This window comes from Myxocyprinus asiaticus, chromosome 25 (assembly GCF_019703515.2).
Source record: "Myxocyprinus asiaticus isolate MX2 ecotype Aquarium Trade chromosome 25, UBuf_Myxa_2, whole genome shotgun sequence".
In the NCBI taxonomy this organism is placed as follows: Eukaryota; Metazoa; Chordata; class Actinopteri; order Cypriniformes; family Catostomidae; genus Myxocyprinus; species Myxocyprinus asiaticus.
Genome location: NC_059368.1, coordinates 23,875,937 through 23,893,527, shown reverse-complemented (window position 1 = coordinate 23,893,527; position 17,591 = coordinate 23,875,937). Strand labels below are relative to the sequence as shown.

The 17,591-nt window shown below is 38.6% G+C and overlaps 1 protein-coding gene across 3 annotated transcripts in view; it reads left to right on the top strand.

Moving 5' to 3' along the window:
• The window catches only part of LOC127416221 (palladin-like), a 140,994-nt gene that overhangs the window by 57,067 nt on the left and 66,336 nt on the right, over window positions 1–17,591 (top strand). For 2 of the 3 annotated variants that reach the window (XM_051655444.1, XM_051655441.1), the window contains exons 9-11: window positions 40–159; window positions 3,032–3,404; window positions 5,985–6,020. In XM_051655444.1, the coding sequence (XP_051511404.1) occupies window positions 40–159; window positions 3,032–3,404; window positions 5,985–6,020 (529 nt within the window). The remainder of the gene's footprint in view (window positions 1–39; window positions 160–3,031; window positions 3,405–5,984; window positions 6,021–17,591) is intronic. The other variant, XM_051655443.1, reaches the window with a different exon arrangement.

The window sequence follows — 17,591 nt, the reverse complement described above, 5'->3', positions numbered from 1 at the left end:
CTTCATGACACCTGATATCTCCTCTGATTCGTCCTGTAGAGGAGATCTGCACACTGGTGATTGCAGAAGCGTTCCCTGAAGACGGAGGTCTGTTCTGCTGCACTGCAACCAACCAATACGGCTCAGTTAATAACACTGCACAGCTCACTGTCACCCCAGGTGCGTTTACCTTGCATTCACAATGACTAAATGCTAAATAAATGTAGTACTTGTATATGTAAATACTTAAGTGGCTTGAAGTGCCACATTGTACATTTAATCATACAGTACATTGGTGTCAAAGGACAGTGAAATGTAAAGAAACATGTTATGAAAAAAAGTTAATCAGTTTATACAGTACCCCCATAAAGTATTTGGACACTATAAGTACACTGAAGAAAATGTATGAATGCTGTTGCATTATATAAGAAAATAAGTTTGTCAAACTTAGTGATATATCCATACAGTAGTTGATGTGATGGACTACACCTGTAGTTACTCTGCTAGGACATGGGCGAAGCAGTCATTTTAAAATGGGGGGGGGGACAGATGTCAGTAGGTGGCTCGCATAGACCCAACACTTACAGTGCAGTATTAATATATTACAGTATATATTAATATATAAGTATTATATTAATATATGCGTATTATATACTTTTAATATTTGTAGTATTTTAAAGATTCAAGTATTGCAAATTAATTGTAAAAAATCTGCAAAAATAAAGGGCATCTTGTGGAGCACTTGCTTCTGTTTCACACATGACAATTAAAGCCTGAGCACAAGCTGGTCCTGAATAAATTATTTAATCAATTAAAATAATGACATTTGTGCATGTGCACAATTTTATTTTTTACTCTGTGCTTGTGCATTGTGGGATTTAAATGTATCAAAGTGGCTCGAGTGTTTTGACTACGTTCACCAAAATTCGTTCAGATCCATTTAATGATTCAGTGAAATGAGTTAGTCACTGAATCAATGATCAAAAGAAAATTTTAATCCTTTAAAATGTGTATGTCTACAGACCTAAAAAAAAGAGAGTTTAGTAGAGGTTTTAAGTGTTATAAGAACAAAGCAAATCTATCATTTCCCTACAGTTTGTGAGCTGCTGAGCATGACTTATCAAAAGACAACAATAAAATTAATTATATAATAATTATGAGTTTCAATAATGTCTGTACGTTTTCATGAATAAAAAAGCGTGTCTGCATATCTATTCACTTCAGTAAAATGCTAAATTCTAAGAACACAGCAGATCTATATTTTTCCCTACAGTTTATCAACTGCACACCAAAACAGAGGTAAAAAAAACAGGAGCTGATATTAAAAATAGCTTTACATATTTAACACAGATCTAGTACATTTACGCATTTGGCAGACGCTTTTATCTAAAGCGACTTACAGTGCACTTATTATAGGGACAGTTCCCTCTTACATAACTCTCATTTGTGTGTTCCTCATCTCTAGATTATTAATTTAGATCAACATCAATGCCGATAAAAAACATGGATAAATGAGCATTGTTGAAAGCAACTTTGTAGAAATGAACGGAGCCGCATTGATTAGACTGTCTGACTGATGGCCTATTACGTAAAGGTTGTTTCGGCTCATGAAACTCACCTGTGATTGGCTGGATGGTCATCAATCAGCCCAAAGTAACAAAATGCAAATAATACTGTATACAGATCCACCATTTGGATTCGGTATGGGTTTAGCTTCAAAAGAGCGGGTGACCAAATCACGTTTTTAAAGAGTGTGGGGGACGGCTGCTACGCCCTTGTGCTAGGACACCTGTGTGAAGTTGAGGTGAACTGACTTCATACAATAAAATATCTAAAAATTACCTTGGGACCAGGGGCCAGATTCACGAAACATTCTTAAGAAAAAAGTTACAAATATTCTGCATTCCTGAAAAAACTTCTTAAGAAAGTTCTTATCTTTTTTCTTTAGATTGTTCTTTTTTAAATTAAGAAGCATTCAAATTCTAGAAGGGAAAAAAAACTTAAATATCATCATAAATAACATCTTAAAGTGAGGATAACCTCACAGTTGTCTTAAATTCTAAAAGGTAAGATGTTTAATGAATTAACTGGGTTGTTGTTTTAAATGTGATGTGTTTTTATCATGTTGAGTCTCAAGTCGCAATGGGCTGTTTATGTAGAAACCATAACTGTTATCACCAAATTCAAACAATAAATGTTGTTTTGAAGCTTCTTAACGTGGTGACCAATCATGCAATGGATGCACTGCATATAGCGCTCTCTTTTCATGATCTTTAGAGTTCATAGAATCATAATAATTATAACATTAGAAAGCTGAGACTTTCACCCACCATCCACATCCCTATCAGAGACAGCCTCCACCACCCTTTCCCATTTACCCACCTCTTTATTTCCAGCGTGATTATCAAGCTTCCCAAGGAGAACTTTTTCCTTGCAGTAATTTCCTCTGCTCTTGTCTGAAGTTTTTGTTTCTTTTCTTTGTTTTTTAAACAGTATTGAAGGAGTTCCTATCTATGCACTTATTGGCTGCTTTTCTTTATTATTTGGTCCAAGTCATCAATTTCAAAAACTTTTTTTTTTAATTAAATTTTAGATGTATAATGAAATAAATTAATATGGTGGCACAATTATATTTTTGTCTACAAAACTAATTTCAAACATTTAAGCATACGCATTCAGATCAAAAGATTTTTAAGATCATGAGAAACATTTCGGTCAAGTGTTTCAAAACTTTTGACCGGTAGTGTATATTTATAGCTGTTTTTAACCTTTAGGATGGGAGTCCCTCGCAAGTCGATCATCACATTTGAGGGTCCTTGGAATCAAATTTTTTTTTAAAAACCCTGAACTAATGCATTGTTTCCCTGGTTTCAAAAAGTTACTCATAGACTAATTTTCTTGCTTATTCCATTGAACTGAAATCTCGTCTAACTGTTGTGTGTATGAGCCTTGATTTCATCACCCACTTACTGTAATAGGAAAAAGAAATCTGTTCCCACCCTTTAAATGAACTGTACTATACCTTTGCTCTTATCTTGGATCTCCTATTTAGTTGCTGAAGAGTTGCCCAGCAACTGCGTTTCCAGGGACGATATGGTGTTTGAGGACAGCCAACCATTCCCGCCTCCTCCTCCGCCCACTGAGATCAGTTTGTTGGAAGTCCCGCCCAAAACTCCGCCCAGCACTGAGGCCTTCCAGATAAATGAACTGGACATCTGGCCCAGTGTCACATCGTTGCCTGTGCAGATCTCCACCGATAAAGAGCATGAAACTCTACTCAACAAACCTTTACAAAATGGTCAGGCAGTGAACAAGCCACCTGATGAGAGTCTGCCAACACCTTCAAGTGTAAAGGAAACAGCAGCTCCACCTCCATCGCCGTCACAAGTTAAGAGTGCCCCACCTCTCCCCACCAAACCCAAACTGTGAGTACTGCAGCTGAATCCTGTACAATCATCACAACCTTATGGATTTATAATTTTACATTTATTTTTTAAAAGGTATCAAAGAATTAAAGATGAAGTGTGTAATTTCTGCACCACTTTCTGCTTCACCAAATGAAAATATAAAAATAACAACTGTTCAAACAGGTTGCCTGAACACCTCCCTGTTTGCCATTGGTCGAACTAATAGGTAACCCTGCCCCAACCACCGTTGGTTGAGCCAGTGTTGCTGTGTCGGGCCGGTCAGTCACTCAAACAAACAGATCAATGTTTTAATAGTGCCTCTTATAGATGTCTCAGCATATTAAGCTTGGATGGGAGAAAGTGTTTTAACATAAAAATGACACATTTCATCTTTAAACTACACTGCTTTTAACTGATCCCATTGAAACCGCTGCACATGGGCTTGAATTTAAAGGCTTGAAATGGTGACTCAGAAAATATGCACTGGAGAAAGACGCAAACTCTTCTTATTCAGAGAATTTGTTTTACTTTTTTGTTGCTACTCTCTGTTGCCTGCCAGACTAATGTTCTCAATGTTTCTCCACTATGTTACTTATAATGGCCATCAACAACTCTCTATATAGTTACTGATCCAGCCACCATAAGACAAAACTTCTATATTACCCTGATGGGAAGATTTCCATGCCAGACTGGTTAATGCTGGTTAGTGCTGGTTTAGTGTTAAGTCTTCCTTGTGAAGCTGATTGCCCAAGGTACAAGATACTTTGCTGCTGAAGCTAAGCCGCTTTTCCACCATTGGGCCGAATGATTCTTGTTGTGGAACCATGCTGTTCCGTATCGATCTTGGCTTGTTGGCACAGTTACAATTTGTTTTTCCACTTTGGTGCTGAAAAAATCTGTTCTGGAATGGACTGACAGACCAAGTGACCACTCATGAGTCAACACGTCACCAGAGCTGTTCCACCAGTTCCACGGTATTACCTGAGTGTGGATAGCTAACCGTGCTGAAAAATGCAGGCCGGGAGCAGTTTGTAATTGTACCATACCGAACCATGCTCAAGTGGAAATGCAACTGGAACTGTTACTAATCTTGCTCAGAATCGTTCAGCCCGAGTGAAAAATCACCTCAGTTTAGCAGCCTGGTGGGGACACCAGCACACCAACATCTCATGGATGTTGCAGAACACAGCATATGTTGGTGTCCTGCATCTTGGGCTTGCCTCCCCTACCAACATTGGACCCTTATGCATTATAAGCTAAATAAAAGCTGATCAATCTTAAGTGGTAATTTTTACAAGTGTATTTGTAGTGATGTACTATCCCCATCTGTATAGGCATGTCAGTTGGTGGAATAATGGGAAAGGTCCACTTAGAGAACAAATGCATTCCGTCCCTTTATCACCATGTCAGAGCCAGGTCATTGCTGCATGCCGTAAATCTCTGGGAGATGTGTGTGATATGTGTGTTTGCATACTGTATGTGTTTGTGTGTTAGCAGTTGTGCTATGGCTCATTTTACAGAGGGATAATTTGCATCTATATCAGATATACGTATCTCATACTATTCTACCATTTAATCATCAGCTACAGCAAGATTTATAGTGAGATACAGAGGGTTTCATGTCAGCACTGATCTGACAGTGTGTTTAGGTGTTTTGTTCAATGCCTCAAGGTTGTTGGCTTTAGAATACTCAGTAGGTACAATTTGACTCCCACAATAACTGTTCCAGGTTTTGCAGAAAGCCTCCTTATATTTAGGGTCAACCAAAGGTTAAGTAGACTGCCTAAGGGCACAAGATCAACAAGGAATTTAAACCAGAGTCAGCAAGCCAATACATGCTTGGGATTCGAACCAATAACCACTTGATTCCAATGTACTAGCCCTAACACATGCACTGCCCTTTAATCAGCTGGCCTTTTGTCCACATCAAACTAAATTAACATAGTTACATGAGCTTTTATTCTGGCTGAGTTCTAAGGATGACATTCTCACAGAGAGCTATAAATAAGAAGTGAATGGCAAAAACATAAAAGTGCCACTGAGGGAGGGGCAAGCAATGTTTGAAAACAGGTCAAAAGGGCTGTTGACTTTAGGCAGAGTCAGTTTCTTGTCTGAGTGTAATTCAGCACTGTAATCTTGCCTTGAATGGATTAAACTGGTTGCTTTGTGTGTGTGGCATAACAGTATATTTTGGTTTCTTTATATGTGGATGTGCATGTGGCATTAGGATATTGTGGAATATAAAGTTATTCAGACCTCTATATAGGCAATGTTTTCTGAAAAGAATCAAAGAGCTATTTGTTTCTTTTATCAGCTGATTTCCAGATGATTCAGGTGACCTTCCTTCTTTCCAACCCTGGTAGAGTAATATGTGTGTGTATAGTGGGTGGATAGAGGGATAAATGAAGAATAAAATGGACTGTGTGTGTTTTCTGAGTATGTGCACAACAGATCATGTAAACAGAATACTATACTTCCGTACTTGCAGCACTGGCATTACATGCCAATACTATATGACATTATATGGCAGCATTCAATCTGTGACTTTTCAACGGCAACATTTCTCCATCCATCTCCCCATCCATTCTGTAATTCCAGATCGAATGAGCAAGCAGACGACCTCTCAAGCGAAAGGTAAAACAAAGAAGAGGTTGATGCAGAGTGTGAATAAAGTGTGTGAGTGTGTCAGTTTGACTGGCATGTGTAAGATATGAAAGGGAAATTGTTTCTTATGGTGGGCAAGGTCCAAACTGGGGTTTAAATGGCATGCCGTCTGGCCAAAACCTTGTCTTTACCTGAGCTTCTGCAAATCGCAGCATTGCCATAAAAAGCTGCTTCCCCAACAGATTTTCCACCATAATGTCACAAATCATTGGCTTGAAGCAATGGGACATGAGTGCCAAGAGTGAAGGGGGAGCAGGTAGTGAGACCCTCCTCCCCCATTGAAAAACACACCTCCCCACTGCTCTCTATCCAGCACTCACTCACTTTACCTTGCAATTTGGTTGTAAAAACAGGAATCTGATAATTGTATAATTACTCAGGGGTCACTGCTGCATGCCGTGTGGCATCCTCCTGCTACTGGTCTGATTTAGTGCCTGCTCTGCACTTAGGTACAACCACAACTGAACATTGCCTTCTGACCCTACAATCCAGTTTACACATTCAAGCTCATTCCCTAGAGTGTTTTGAATAGAATGATGATGTAGGCATAGAACTGCTGACACTTACCTTTAACGGGTCCTCTGTGATATGAGCTCTCTTTTTGTTGAACTTGATTTCAGTGTTACGGTGATTTCTCATTTATGCCTGTGATTAAGTTGTTTAGTGTTAGTGTAGTGAACGAGTGGAAAGTATGAGTTTGCAGCTCCGGTAGCTCATGTTCTTTAGATAAACTAGTAAAGGGGGGATAAACTTTACTTGATTTCATGTTTTACCGATGGGTCTTAGACTTTAACTGGCACAGCAGCATTGCCTTGACACAAAACATGCAGTCTTGAAAGCTAACTGAATTGTTTGTTATCTTTTTCCGCCTGCTGAAAAGGGTTTAAACTTTGAATCTGAGGTGCTTGTTGGTTTTTTGCATTTTAAAATGTTGTGTTCTTTTGTCAGAATTTCTTGTGGTCCACATCAGGTTTTCTTTATTTAACAGTATGAGATCTAGCATTAATTATAAGATTTGAGCTTGCATCCAAAGTTAGGGATAGTTTACCCAAAATGAAAATGTTGTCCTCATTTATTCATCCTTGTCATTTCAAACCTAATTAGTTTCTTTCTTCTGGAGAACCACAAAAGGAGATGTTTAGCAGCTTGTCCGTGCTTCTCTCTTACATGCACTGAAAAACAAATGTTAACCTAAAAAATGTGCTTCATGTGTAACATCTAAATTAACTGGCCAGAAATATTATTTAACATGACTGAATCAACCTGAATACATTAGGGTACACCAGTAAGAGTTAGTTCAGGTAGCTCCTTAATGTAACAATTGCAGGTTTTACAGAGTACAATGAAAGTAAATAGGGACCATGGGCTGTCACACTCCAAAAAGGACAAAAACCATAAAAGTGTCATAAAAGTACCACAAACGTTTGTCCATACAACTCATGCACAATATTCCAAGACCTTTGAAGACATATGATAGCTTTAAATGAGGAACGAACCAAAATGTAAGTCGTTATTCACTGAAAATCTTGTCTTGGTCACCATTCACTTTCATTGTATGTAAAAGAGCAGTATGGACATTCTGCTATAAAGAACTCTTTTTTTTTTGTTCCATAAAAGAAAGTCAAATATACTGTCTGTAAGTGCTTGTTAATTGTTTCTAACCAAGAAACAATTATCTTTTCACATCCTTCTACATGTAACACCTTTGCACTGTGAATGTTTGATTAAAATGTTCATATCCCTTCACACTTCATCCCTTGTTCAGTATCCCTATCTCTGACTCTACACCCTGTAGTGATACACACCATACAGGAAACTGTGCAGTGTGTTTTGACTCTGGTGACAGCAGGAGTGCCTGGGTGTGATAGACAGGGTCTGATGTCCTTCAGCAAAGGAAGGGAAAGACAGATAGACAAAAAAGAGGGAGGTGTGAAAGAACGTCTTGTTTGTTGGGTGTCTGCCTTCAGAGGAAAGGCTTTGTAGAAATGAAGAAGCTTTGAGGCAAACATGGTATGTAATATTGGGATATAAAGGGATGGCTTACCCAGAAATGATTTTTATTTTTATAACGCACTGGTCGCTCTTTTCTATGCAATTACAATGATTGTGGACTGGAGCTTTCAAGCTTCAAAATGGATAAAAAAAAGCCCCATGAAAGTATCATAAATGTGGTCCATACATCTTGTTCACTGTAGTCCAAGTCTTCTGAAGGCAAGTGATAATTTACTGAGAGGAAAAACAACTTAAATTTGATATGTTCCTCACACAAAACTATCCGGGGGCTTCGGAAGACTTGGAATATAGCACAAAAGTCATATGGCCCACTTTTTTATGCTTTTGCATCCCTTTGAAGCTTGAAAGCTTCTGTCACCATTCATTGTAACTGCATGGAAAAGAGCGACAAGTACATTCTTCAAAATTTCTTCTTTTATGTTCCACATAAGAAAGAAAGTCATACATGTTTGGGAAAACATGAGGGTGAGTTAATTATCATTTTTGGATGAACTATTTCTTTAAGTTCTGAGAGAATCTACTTTATAAAGAAGACATGTCTAATTTGTGACATTTATCCGTACAGCTAAATCCCTGTTACAGCCAAGTTGTTATTTTCAGAGGCATCTGTGTAAGAAGAGACTTGTTGGTTGTGTGTGTAACTCTAGTTTACGAGCTTAGTGGGCTGAAATCACTGGGGTTTTATGGGAACATGCTTCACAGCGTATAAAGTCCATTCGACACAGAACTGATAAAACCTGGAGCTTATAAAGAAACACTGAGACAGAGAGAGAGAGAGAGAGAGAGAGAGAGAGAGAGAGAGAGAGAGAGAGAGAGAGAGAGAGAGAGAGAGAAGACTGTCTACATTATGCTCTAGGGTGTATGTGCTGTCACATTTGTACTTCTTCAGCATGTACTTGTGTGGGTGCGTGTATGATGAATGAAATATATGCAGCAGGTGGTGTCTGATATCAGCATCTACAGGTTGATGAGTGTGTGTGCTAATATAGTGAGACATTTCACAAAGCCCCTTTGAATTAAAGTTGGATTATAATTGTGAAAGACCTCTTGCTTGGTTGGGAAGGAGGAAGCGAGAGCCAGGTGAACATCCAAACGTAAGACATTTATTAAAACTTTTCAATGTACAAACATGACCGGCTTTTCAGTCCGACAAATAAACTCCCATACACACCAGCATTGCATTGCAGCCGCTGACACACTCACACAGCATTGCTTTTTAGCCTGCTGTCACCCACACACACACACATTCGGCTTTGTGCGTCTCTCTTCCCGTTTGCCGCTGTCTCCTCTCCTTAAGTACTCCCATGCATCTCTCTGGATCCCGAGACAGGTGTGGAGCACAGGTGGAACTCAGTCTCCACTCATCTCCCCCAGCCTCACTCTGCCCAGCATTGCTTGGCCCCGCCCCAATCGCCACAGTTACATATTTGAGTTGTCGGTTGTGTTAGCGTGAGTGTCTTCTGAAAATCTTCTTATGTGTTAAAGCATAAAAAATGGGCTGCTTTGTTATTTTCTCTTCTATATTCCTTTATTCGAGGCTGATGCAGAATCTAACATTGGAAGCATGTCCGCCTACACAGAATCTGTTTTTGTAAATACTTTTACCATCTGTTTGGTTTTGGATCTCTTTTTGGCATGAGAATTGTTTTTGTTATGTGATACCACCACTCACCACAATATCTGAAGATATCTGACAGTTGGTGAACACTTTAAACCAAACACCAAAATCTCTTCTATTTCAATTAAAATGTTTTGTCCTAACCAGCTGCAATGCACGGGGACAGGACATTTTGTCGATGGTTTGCGCTGCGTATGAATATTCATACTTCCTAACTATATGCCAATGGAGTAGTTTGTCTGAATCCTCAATATTCATAAAACAGTAAGCAAGAAGTGTCCGGATGCCCTACTATTTCTGGTGAGATTCTTATGTGTGGAGATTCTGAACTGGACACTTTACAATCCCATTATGCCTTGGGTGCTGAGGAGACGTCACATTCAAAATGCTGGATTTGATAAAAAAAAAAACAGCGGAGTACCTTGATTCTGATGGCAATTCTCAATTGTAAGTGATATATATACCAAGAAAGTTGTTCCTAGTGCTAAAATGGTGCTTGTTTAACAAATAAATTGTTTTTGTGGTTGTTGTTATTATATCAAATATTCAGGTCAAGGGACAATGCCCACATTCCCAGATAAAGTATGTGAGAAATATATTCATACTATTCCCCTGCATACCTAAAGAACATACTGTTTTACCGGCTAAGAAGTGCATTCTTCATCAAAAACAGTACATACTCTGACAGGATGCGATTTTGGACACAGCTTTGGTGTCTATTTCTGCGGCGTTGTGCTGACTAGCCCCGCCCATAGTGAAATCTTATTGGTCTAAAATCCCGCTCCATATAACTTTTCATTATATCAAATATCTTTTGATTGGCTGTTAACAATGGATGAGCACATCTTCTTTTTTTTGCTCTTTTTGATTTCTTCCTCCAAGAACAGCAAACAAAGCAGAATGTCCTCCTCCATCTTTGTCAGAGCAGAGGGTCTTTAGCGGACACAATTTCTGTCCTCTACAGGTCAAGTGGAGTATCACAAAGCAGTCGCAGTATACATGCTTCGAACGCGACCGTCCGCATTTTGGGTAAATGGAGTATATTCACAAAAGCAATGCGGTCGACCGGGCGCAAGGCAATCCGCAATGCTCAGAAACGAAGTATGCCTGAGCCTTTAAGAGTTAGGCCATGCAAAGCTTTCCACACTCTGATTCATCAGAGGTCTGTAAGACAGACAGACACACACAAACTCACAAACACGTTGGTTTCACTATATAAATGAAGGCATCTCATAGACGCAGTGGTTTTCATCCTAAGATAATGGGTGTGACTCAATCAGCTCCCTAGCTCCCTATGTCGTGAATCAGTATATCATGATCATGAATTCGGGCACTGGCAAGGGTGTTCATCCACTGAACATTGGGACACTTTTGACTCAATCACCCACAACACATTAACGAGCTTGCGCATTCAAGCGCAGCTGTTATTAATCAGCACCATCGCTGTATAAATGACAATCTTGTTTATTTTCCTTGAAGATATTCATACGTAGTATTATTATTTAAGATAAATTACATTAAATAAAGAAATAAAAATATAAAGGAGTGTATTTTCAAACTTTTTTAACAACTTTAAAATGTAAAAGATCGTTTCCCTTTCATGGTCATTATGGATGACCAACATTACAAACAACATCTCTTTTAAAGAGAAAATAAGGCTTTGCCATCATATATTTACACTTGTGCTCGTCTTCTAATGGCTTGAGAGACTTCAGAAGACATGACGATGTTTCCAGTAAGGGAGCATAGTGAGCAACGATGGTCCCTGGTTTTTACGATGCATTGTGGGATTTTTTTTAGGGAGCGAAGGTTTCAGTATACTAGAACGATTTTGCGAGGGAGAAATGGCTGACTCCCTGATCAGTGCCTTGACTACTGAACTAGGGAGCTGATAGAGATGCACCCAATGACATTTTCTATACCCTAACCCTACCCCTAAACATAACCTTCATACACACCTGTTGACATTATTTGATTTAAAGCAAAACATGATTTGGCAGATCAAATCAAGTCATTTTATTTTGTCACAAAACAGCTTTACAGACGGTCATGTCTTAATGTCCCCATTGAAGAGCTTTATAGAAAATAATTCCTATTATCTTTAAGCCACTAGTGAGCAAGCCAAAGGTGACTGTGGCAAGGAAAAATTCCAAAGATATTAGTTAGTGGAGGGAAACTCCATAAGGTGTGAAGTTAGTGGAGAGAAAAAAACCTTGAGAGGAACTGGACTTGGTTGGGGGATCCAGTTGTCCTCTGTCTTTGAATGTATTTATGCCAATTTTATTTGTATATAGTTTGTGTAATACCAGTTATGTACAATATTAATTGAATATGAGCATTTAAAATAGCGAGGAGCACGTTAAATGTCCTCGTAAGTTAATATTTGAAATGCGTCACTGTATTTTCAAAGACATTTTTTTTTTTATTTGGCCCTCAAGGATAGCCAGACATGGATACACACACAGAATGTCTCCTAGTAAATCTCTTTTGAAGTAACTTATGCAATAATTTTCCTCCTTATTCATTATACTGTATATTTATATTTTAACAATTACTCTGTGTATTTTTGGAATTTTTAGTTTATTTTGAATTAGTGGATCACCCTGGTGGAAAAAGTAAATGAGAGAGAGAAAGAGACAAAGAGATAAAGAGTGAGACAGAGAGGATAACAGATGAGAAAGGAAGTCTTTAATCCTGGCTAAAGTGCTATGTATTGCTATCTTCATGCTGACTGCATTGCTGCCATACCGCACAGATTTAACCACCCGCCTGCCACAAACCTCTTGTGAGCTGTAGTGGGGTCGTCGTCATGGACACAAGAGACAACTGCAGCAAACTGAGGGCTGGTCTCAAACAATCAGGTCACATTTCAGTGAGCTCACTTATTCTTGACAACAGCCACACCAACTTCCTCTCAAACCCATGGAGTTTTCAGTTTCACATGTTGAGCCTGAGTTAAATGATAGTATAGTGAAATAAACTAAAACAAATAAATTGTATTTACTTTCACACAAGACATAAGTCAAACGGTAGATTATCAGTTCATAAACACTTACTTTTTGCCCTGTTTCTCACACAATGCTATCTTCGGACATCTAAACACTTTTACTGTAGCGAATGACTTACAGCGATATAATTTAATGTTTGCATTGCATAACCAATTACATTTGCAAGCTTGTTCAAGTGTGATCGTAATGCACCGATAAAGGGATAGTTCACACAAAAATGAAAATTCTCATCATTTACTCACCCTCCTGATGTGTATGACTTTCTTCAGCAGAACAAAAATGAAGATTTTTAGAAGAATATTTCAGCTCTGTAGGTCCACACAATGCAAGTGAATGGCGATCAGACCTTTGTAGCTCCAAAATCACATAAAGGAAATACAGAAGTAATCCATAAAACTCCAGTGATTTAGGGTAAAAAATGACTTAAATATTGTTCTATTTCTCACCCACACCTTTTATATTGCTTCTGAAGATATGGATTTAAACACTGGAGTCATATGGATTACTTTTGCTTCCTTTATGTGATTTTTGGAGCTACAAATGTCTGATCACCATTCACTTGCATTGTATGGACCTACAGAGCTGAGATATGTTTCTAAAAATATTGGTTTGTGTTCTACTAAAGAAAGAAAGTCATAAATCTGACACACTGACAGAGCATTGCACTTGTGATGCAAAGGACCAGGATGAAGAGCACACGAGTCAACGTGTGTCAAAAGTGTCAGAGAAACACCACAAAATGACAAGGTCGCTTTAGCAATTGCCCTTTTCGTCTCACTTTTGCTTTTATCGGTTTGGTTTAGGTTTAAGGTTTAGTGTAGGTAGGTATGTTTTGTTGATTTAAAACTCAATAGATCATTAACCTTAAAAAACTCATCTGTTTGAGAGAAAACTCACTTTTAGAGCCACACAGTGGACATTTCACCTCGAAACTGCCGCCCATGTAATGTATATTGTCCGCAATGTCGCCACAGTCACGTAATTTTCATGAGATCAGGTTCCAAATATTACAGCGTTCCTTTTGAGCTCTAACAGCAAAAGAAAAAAAAACTAAGTCTCCATAATTTTCCAAAAGAGCAAGAATTAAGAGAGAGATGGATTACTGCAGTCAAAAGAGAGGAAATGATATGTAAAGGCGGTATAGTTTAAAATTATGCAACCTTAATTTTGTAAATTCTTATCAACACAACTAAACAATTTAATGTCACAGTTATCGTATTGCGTTTCTTACACAAGATTAAAATAACACTACTAATTCATTTGTTAAATCTAAAGTATGTCACTGATCATGTGAAAAGGGTCCATTGTACTGAAGGCTACTCATGGTGACTTTTATTATTACTGTCCTGAAATGCCCTACTGTAACAGTTTCAATTATATTGCTCTATTTTTGATTCTGTGATGGTCAGTCATAATGGGTTAGGAACAGTTGGTGTTTCTTTAACGAAAGTTTAGCCAGAACTGTGGTGTTGTGAGTCAATATTATTGTTGAGACTCCTGCAGGTTTCCCAGAACACGTGGGTCAGTATTTCATTTCTCTGTTTCAGTCATAGCTTCTGGTCAGTTTTCTTTTTCTTTTTCAGTTCATACCTTCATGTAATGAACACAGATAAAGCCTTAACATTGGGGTCAGAGTAAAGTGTTAAAACTTAAAAGCATGCCGTTTTGCCCAATAATATGGTTAAATCCACGTTGCGCTCGTCAGCTGGTTGCATTTCTGGCGTGTGACTCAGGGTTGTTTCTTGAAGTTGGTCTGTTTATGAGGTGTTGCTTGTAAAGACCCAAATGGTGTATTACCAATCACAGTCTTGCACAGGTGTTGAGTTTGGTTTAGAAACATTTCCAAAAGCATACAGAGGCCGCTCTCTATAGGAAAATATTGTTTCAACTCTCTGGACACTACAGAAAAGGTTTATTGTGTATAGTTTTGGTGTGTGATACAGCTCCCAATATTTTTCCCATTGGTATACCTCTGCAAATAGATGGACTGACTTTTATTTTGAGTTTATACACAATACAATTGAGACACATAAAAATACTAATCTGTAAAAGTAGCCTCTAACTTAAAGGGATAGTTAACCCAAAAATGAAAATTCTCTCATAATTTGCTCACCATCCCAGGTGTGTATGACTTTCTTTCTTCTGCTGAATACAAACAAAGATTTTAAGAAAAATATCTCAGCTCTGTTAGTCCATACAATGCAATTAATAGTGGCCAGAACTTTGAAGCTCCAAAAAGTACATAAAGGAAGCATAAAAGTAATCCATATGACTCTAGTGATTAAATCCATATCTTCAGAAGTGATATGATAGTTGTGGGTGAAAAACAGTTAAATATTTAAGTCCTTTTTTTAACTATAAATCTACACTTTCACCAGCCTTTCTGGAACTTCAAAGTTCTGGCCACCATTCACTTGCATTGAATGAACCTACAGAGCTCAGATATTCTTCTAAAAATCTTTGTGTTCGCAAGAAGAAGGAAAGTCATACACACGGCATGAGGGGGAGTTAATGATGAGATAATGTTCATTTTTGGGTGTGAACTATTGCATTAACAATTAGCTAATGTGTAAATGGAATGCTATTAACACATATAGTACGTGTGCATAAAAGTTGGTAATGCTGTTGCTCATATATAACTTCTGACATAAAATACACATTTTAATAACCCCAGCATGAAGGAGTCACAAACATATCACTGATGACTTATGGAGAAAAAACTTTAGCTTTGTTTTAGACCAACTGAGACTGTTTACTTTAGAATGATTTAGCAGGACAATGTATACTGTTACAGAAGCCAAGAAGGCCAGTATAAAAGCACCATTGACCTGTGCAGTCCTTTTAAGGAAATGGGGGGATGCGGGATTGGCTGAGGGATTGGAGACTCTGTGCTCTATTGGCTGGCGGTGCTAATGTGACCATCAGGGAATAAAGCAGCCTTCCAAGTATGGAAGAGAGAGCCCAGTACAGGCCATCTCAATAAAATATATGTTACTGGAAGACTGGAGACAAAGAGAGGAAAAGTAACAGAGAGAGAAAGAAGGAAGTGAAAGTGGTTTAAGAGAAGTTTGATCAGAAGCTGATTGGGAAATGCAGAGTGGGAGTTAAAGGAATAGTTTACCCTGAAAATTAAAATTCTCTCATCATTTACTCACCCTCATGCCATCCCAGATGTTTTAGACTTTCTTTCTTCAGCAGAACACAAACAAAGATTTTTGGAAGAATATTTCAACTTTGTAGGTCCATAAAATCAAGTGAATTGGTGCCAAATTTTTTGAAGCTCCCAAAAGCACATATAGCCATCATAAAAGTAATCCATACAACTCCAGTGGAATAATTAATGTCTTCTGAGGCGAAATGCTTGGTGTGTGTAAGAAATAGATCAATATTATTATTTTTTTAAATGGGGGGGGGGTGTCACTTGACGCCATGTGAGGAGCGGACATGTGAACGGCGAGCTCTGCGCACTTTGCTGGTTTTATTACTATTTGTGTCATAAACCGGTAAGATTCGATACACCTTGATTCTTAACTGTTCTAGGAAGTCCTCGGGCTCTGGAGACATTAAAAGACACTTGCGTGCTCAAGCTGATTCACCTGAGAAACAGGCCGAAAGCCCCAGACTCAGTTTGCACGGTGAACTGAAAGAAATCTGGCATGAACTGATGAATGCGTTGGCAATGCTGATGAAGGTCGTAGCTGACTTGGAGGATCTTGCTGTGATACGTCGATCGATCACTTCCTTTGAGGCGAAATTATCTGATTTGCTTACAAGAATGTCGGATGTTGAGAAACGGATTGATTATCTGGAGTCATCAGAGAGGGAATTAGCTGCTAATCCGCTAGCGACCAAGATAGATTTGGAATGCATTTGGGAAAAACTGGAGGATTTGGAGAATCGTAATCGAGGAAACAACGTCCGAATTGTTGGAATTCCTGAACACGAGGAAGGCCGAGATATGGTGACGTTCCTAGACGGGCTCCTCCCAAGTCTGCTTGACATTACAGGCCGTAAACTGGAAATCGAGCAAGCTTACAGGGTCCCGGCTTGCAGATCCGCGGAGGAGACAGGCCCCGATCAATTCTGGCCAAATTTCTGAGATCACTCGATAAAGATCTTTTATCGCGAGCGAGGAGTAAAGGAAAGATTTCTTGGAAGAACCACAACATTTTCTTGTTCCCAGACTTTGCGAATTCGACAAGAGAGAAACGTGATCGATTCAAGGAATGCAAGAATCTCTTACATCAGCGGAAGTTTGCTTTTGCTCTGATGTTTCCGGCCAAACTGAGAATAGATACTAAGGATGGCCATAGAGAATTTACACGCCCACAGCAAGCATTATCCTACATAAAGACATTGGAGTGAGTAAGCCATTTGGTGATTTTCATGTTGCCGCCTGTTTCAGTTACACTCGACTGTCCGAGGAAACTGGGCACCTTTTTCATTTCTTTTTGTGCTGGCTCTGCTAGCGGCTGGAGCTTGTTTTGTGGAGGAACACACTTTTGAGACAGTTAAGTGTATGAATCTACATGTTTTTTTGTATGTGTGTTAATTCTGCTTATTGGCTGAAGTCTGTTTTATAGATTATCTTCTGTTGTGTAATTTTGTCTTACAAATTTTTGTATAGAAACACCGGACTTGAGCAGTCCGATAGCAAAGTTGTCGTGGGGGCTCTCGTAGGGGTACATGGACTGTTTGAGTTTAGAGGGATGGACACCGGTTGGCGCTGTTGTGCATGGGGTTAATGCACACGTTTTTTTTTTTTCTGTGGAAAGTTTGGGGGTTGATTGTTGCACCAATGTGGAATGTGGTCTTTATAATTTTATTTTTGACACACAATCTATTTTTTCTTATATGTCAAAATGTCAAACGTTAATATGAATGGATTGTCTCTCTCCACGT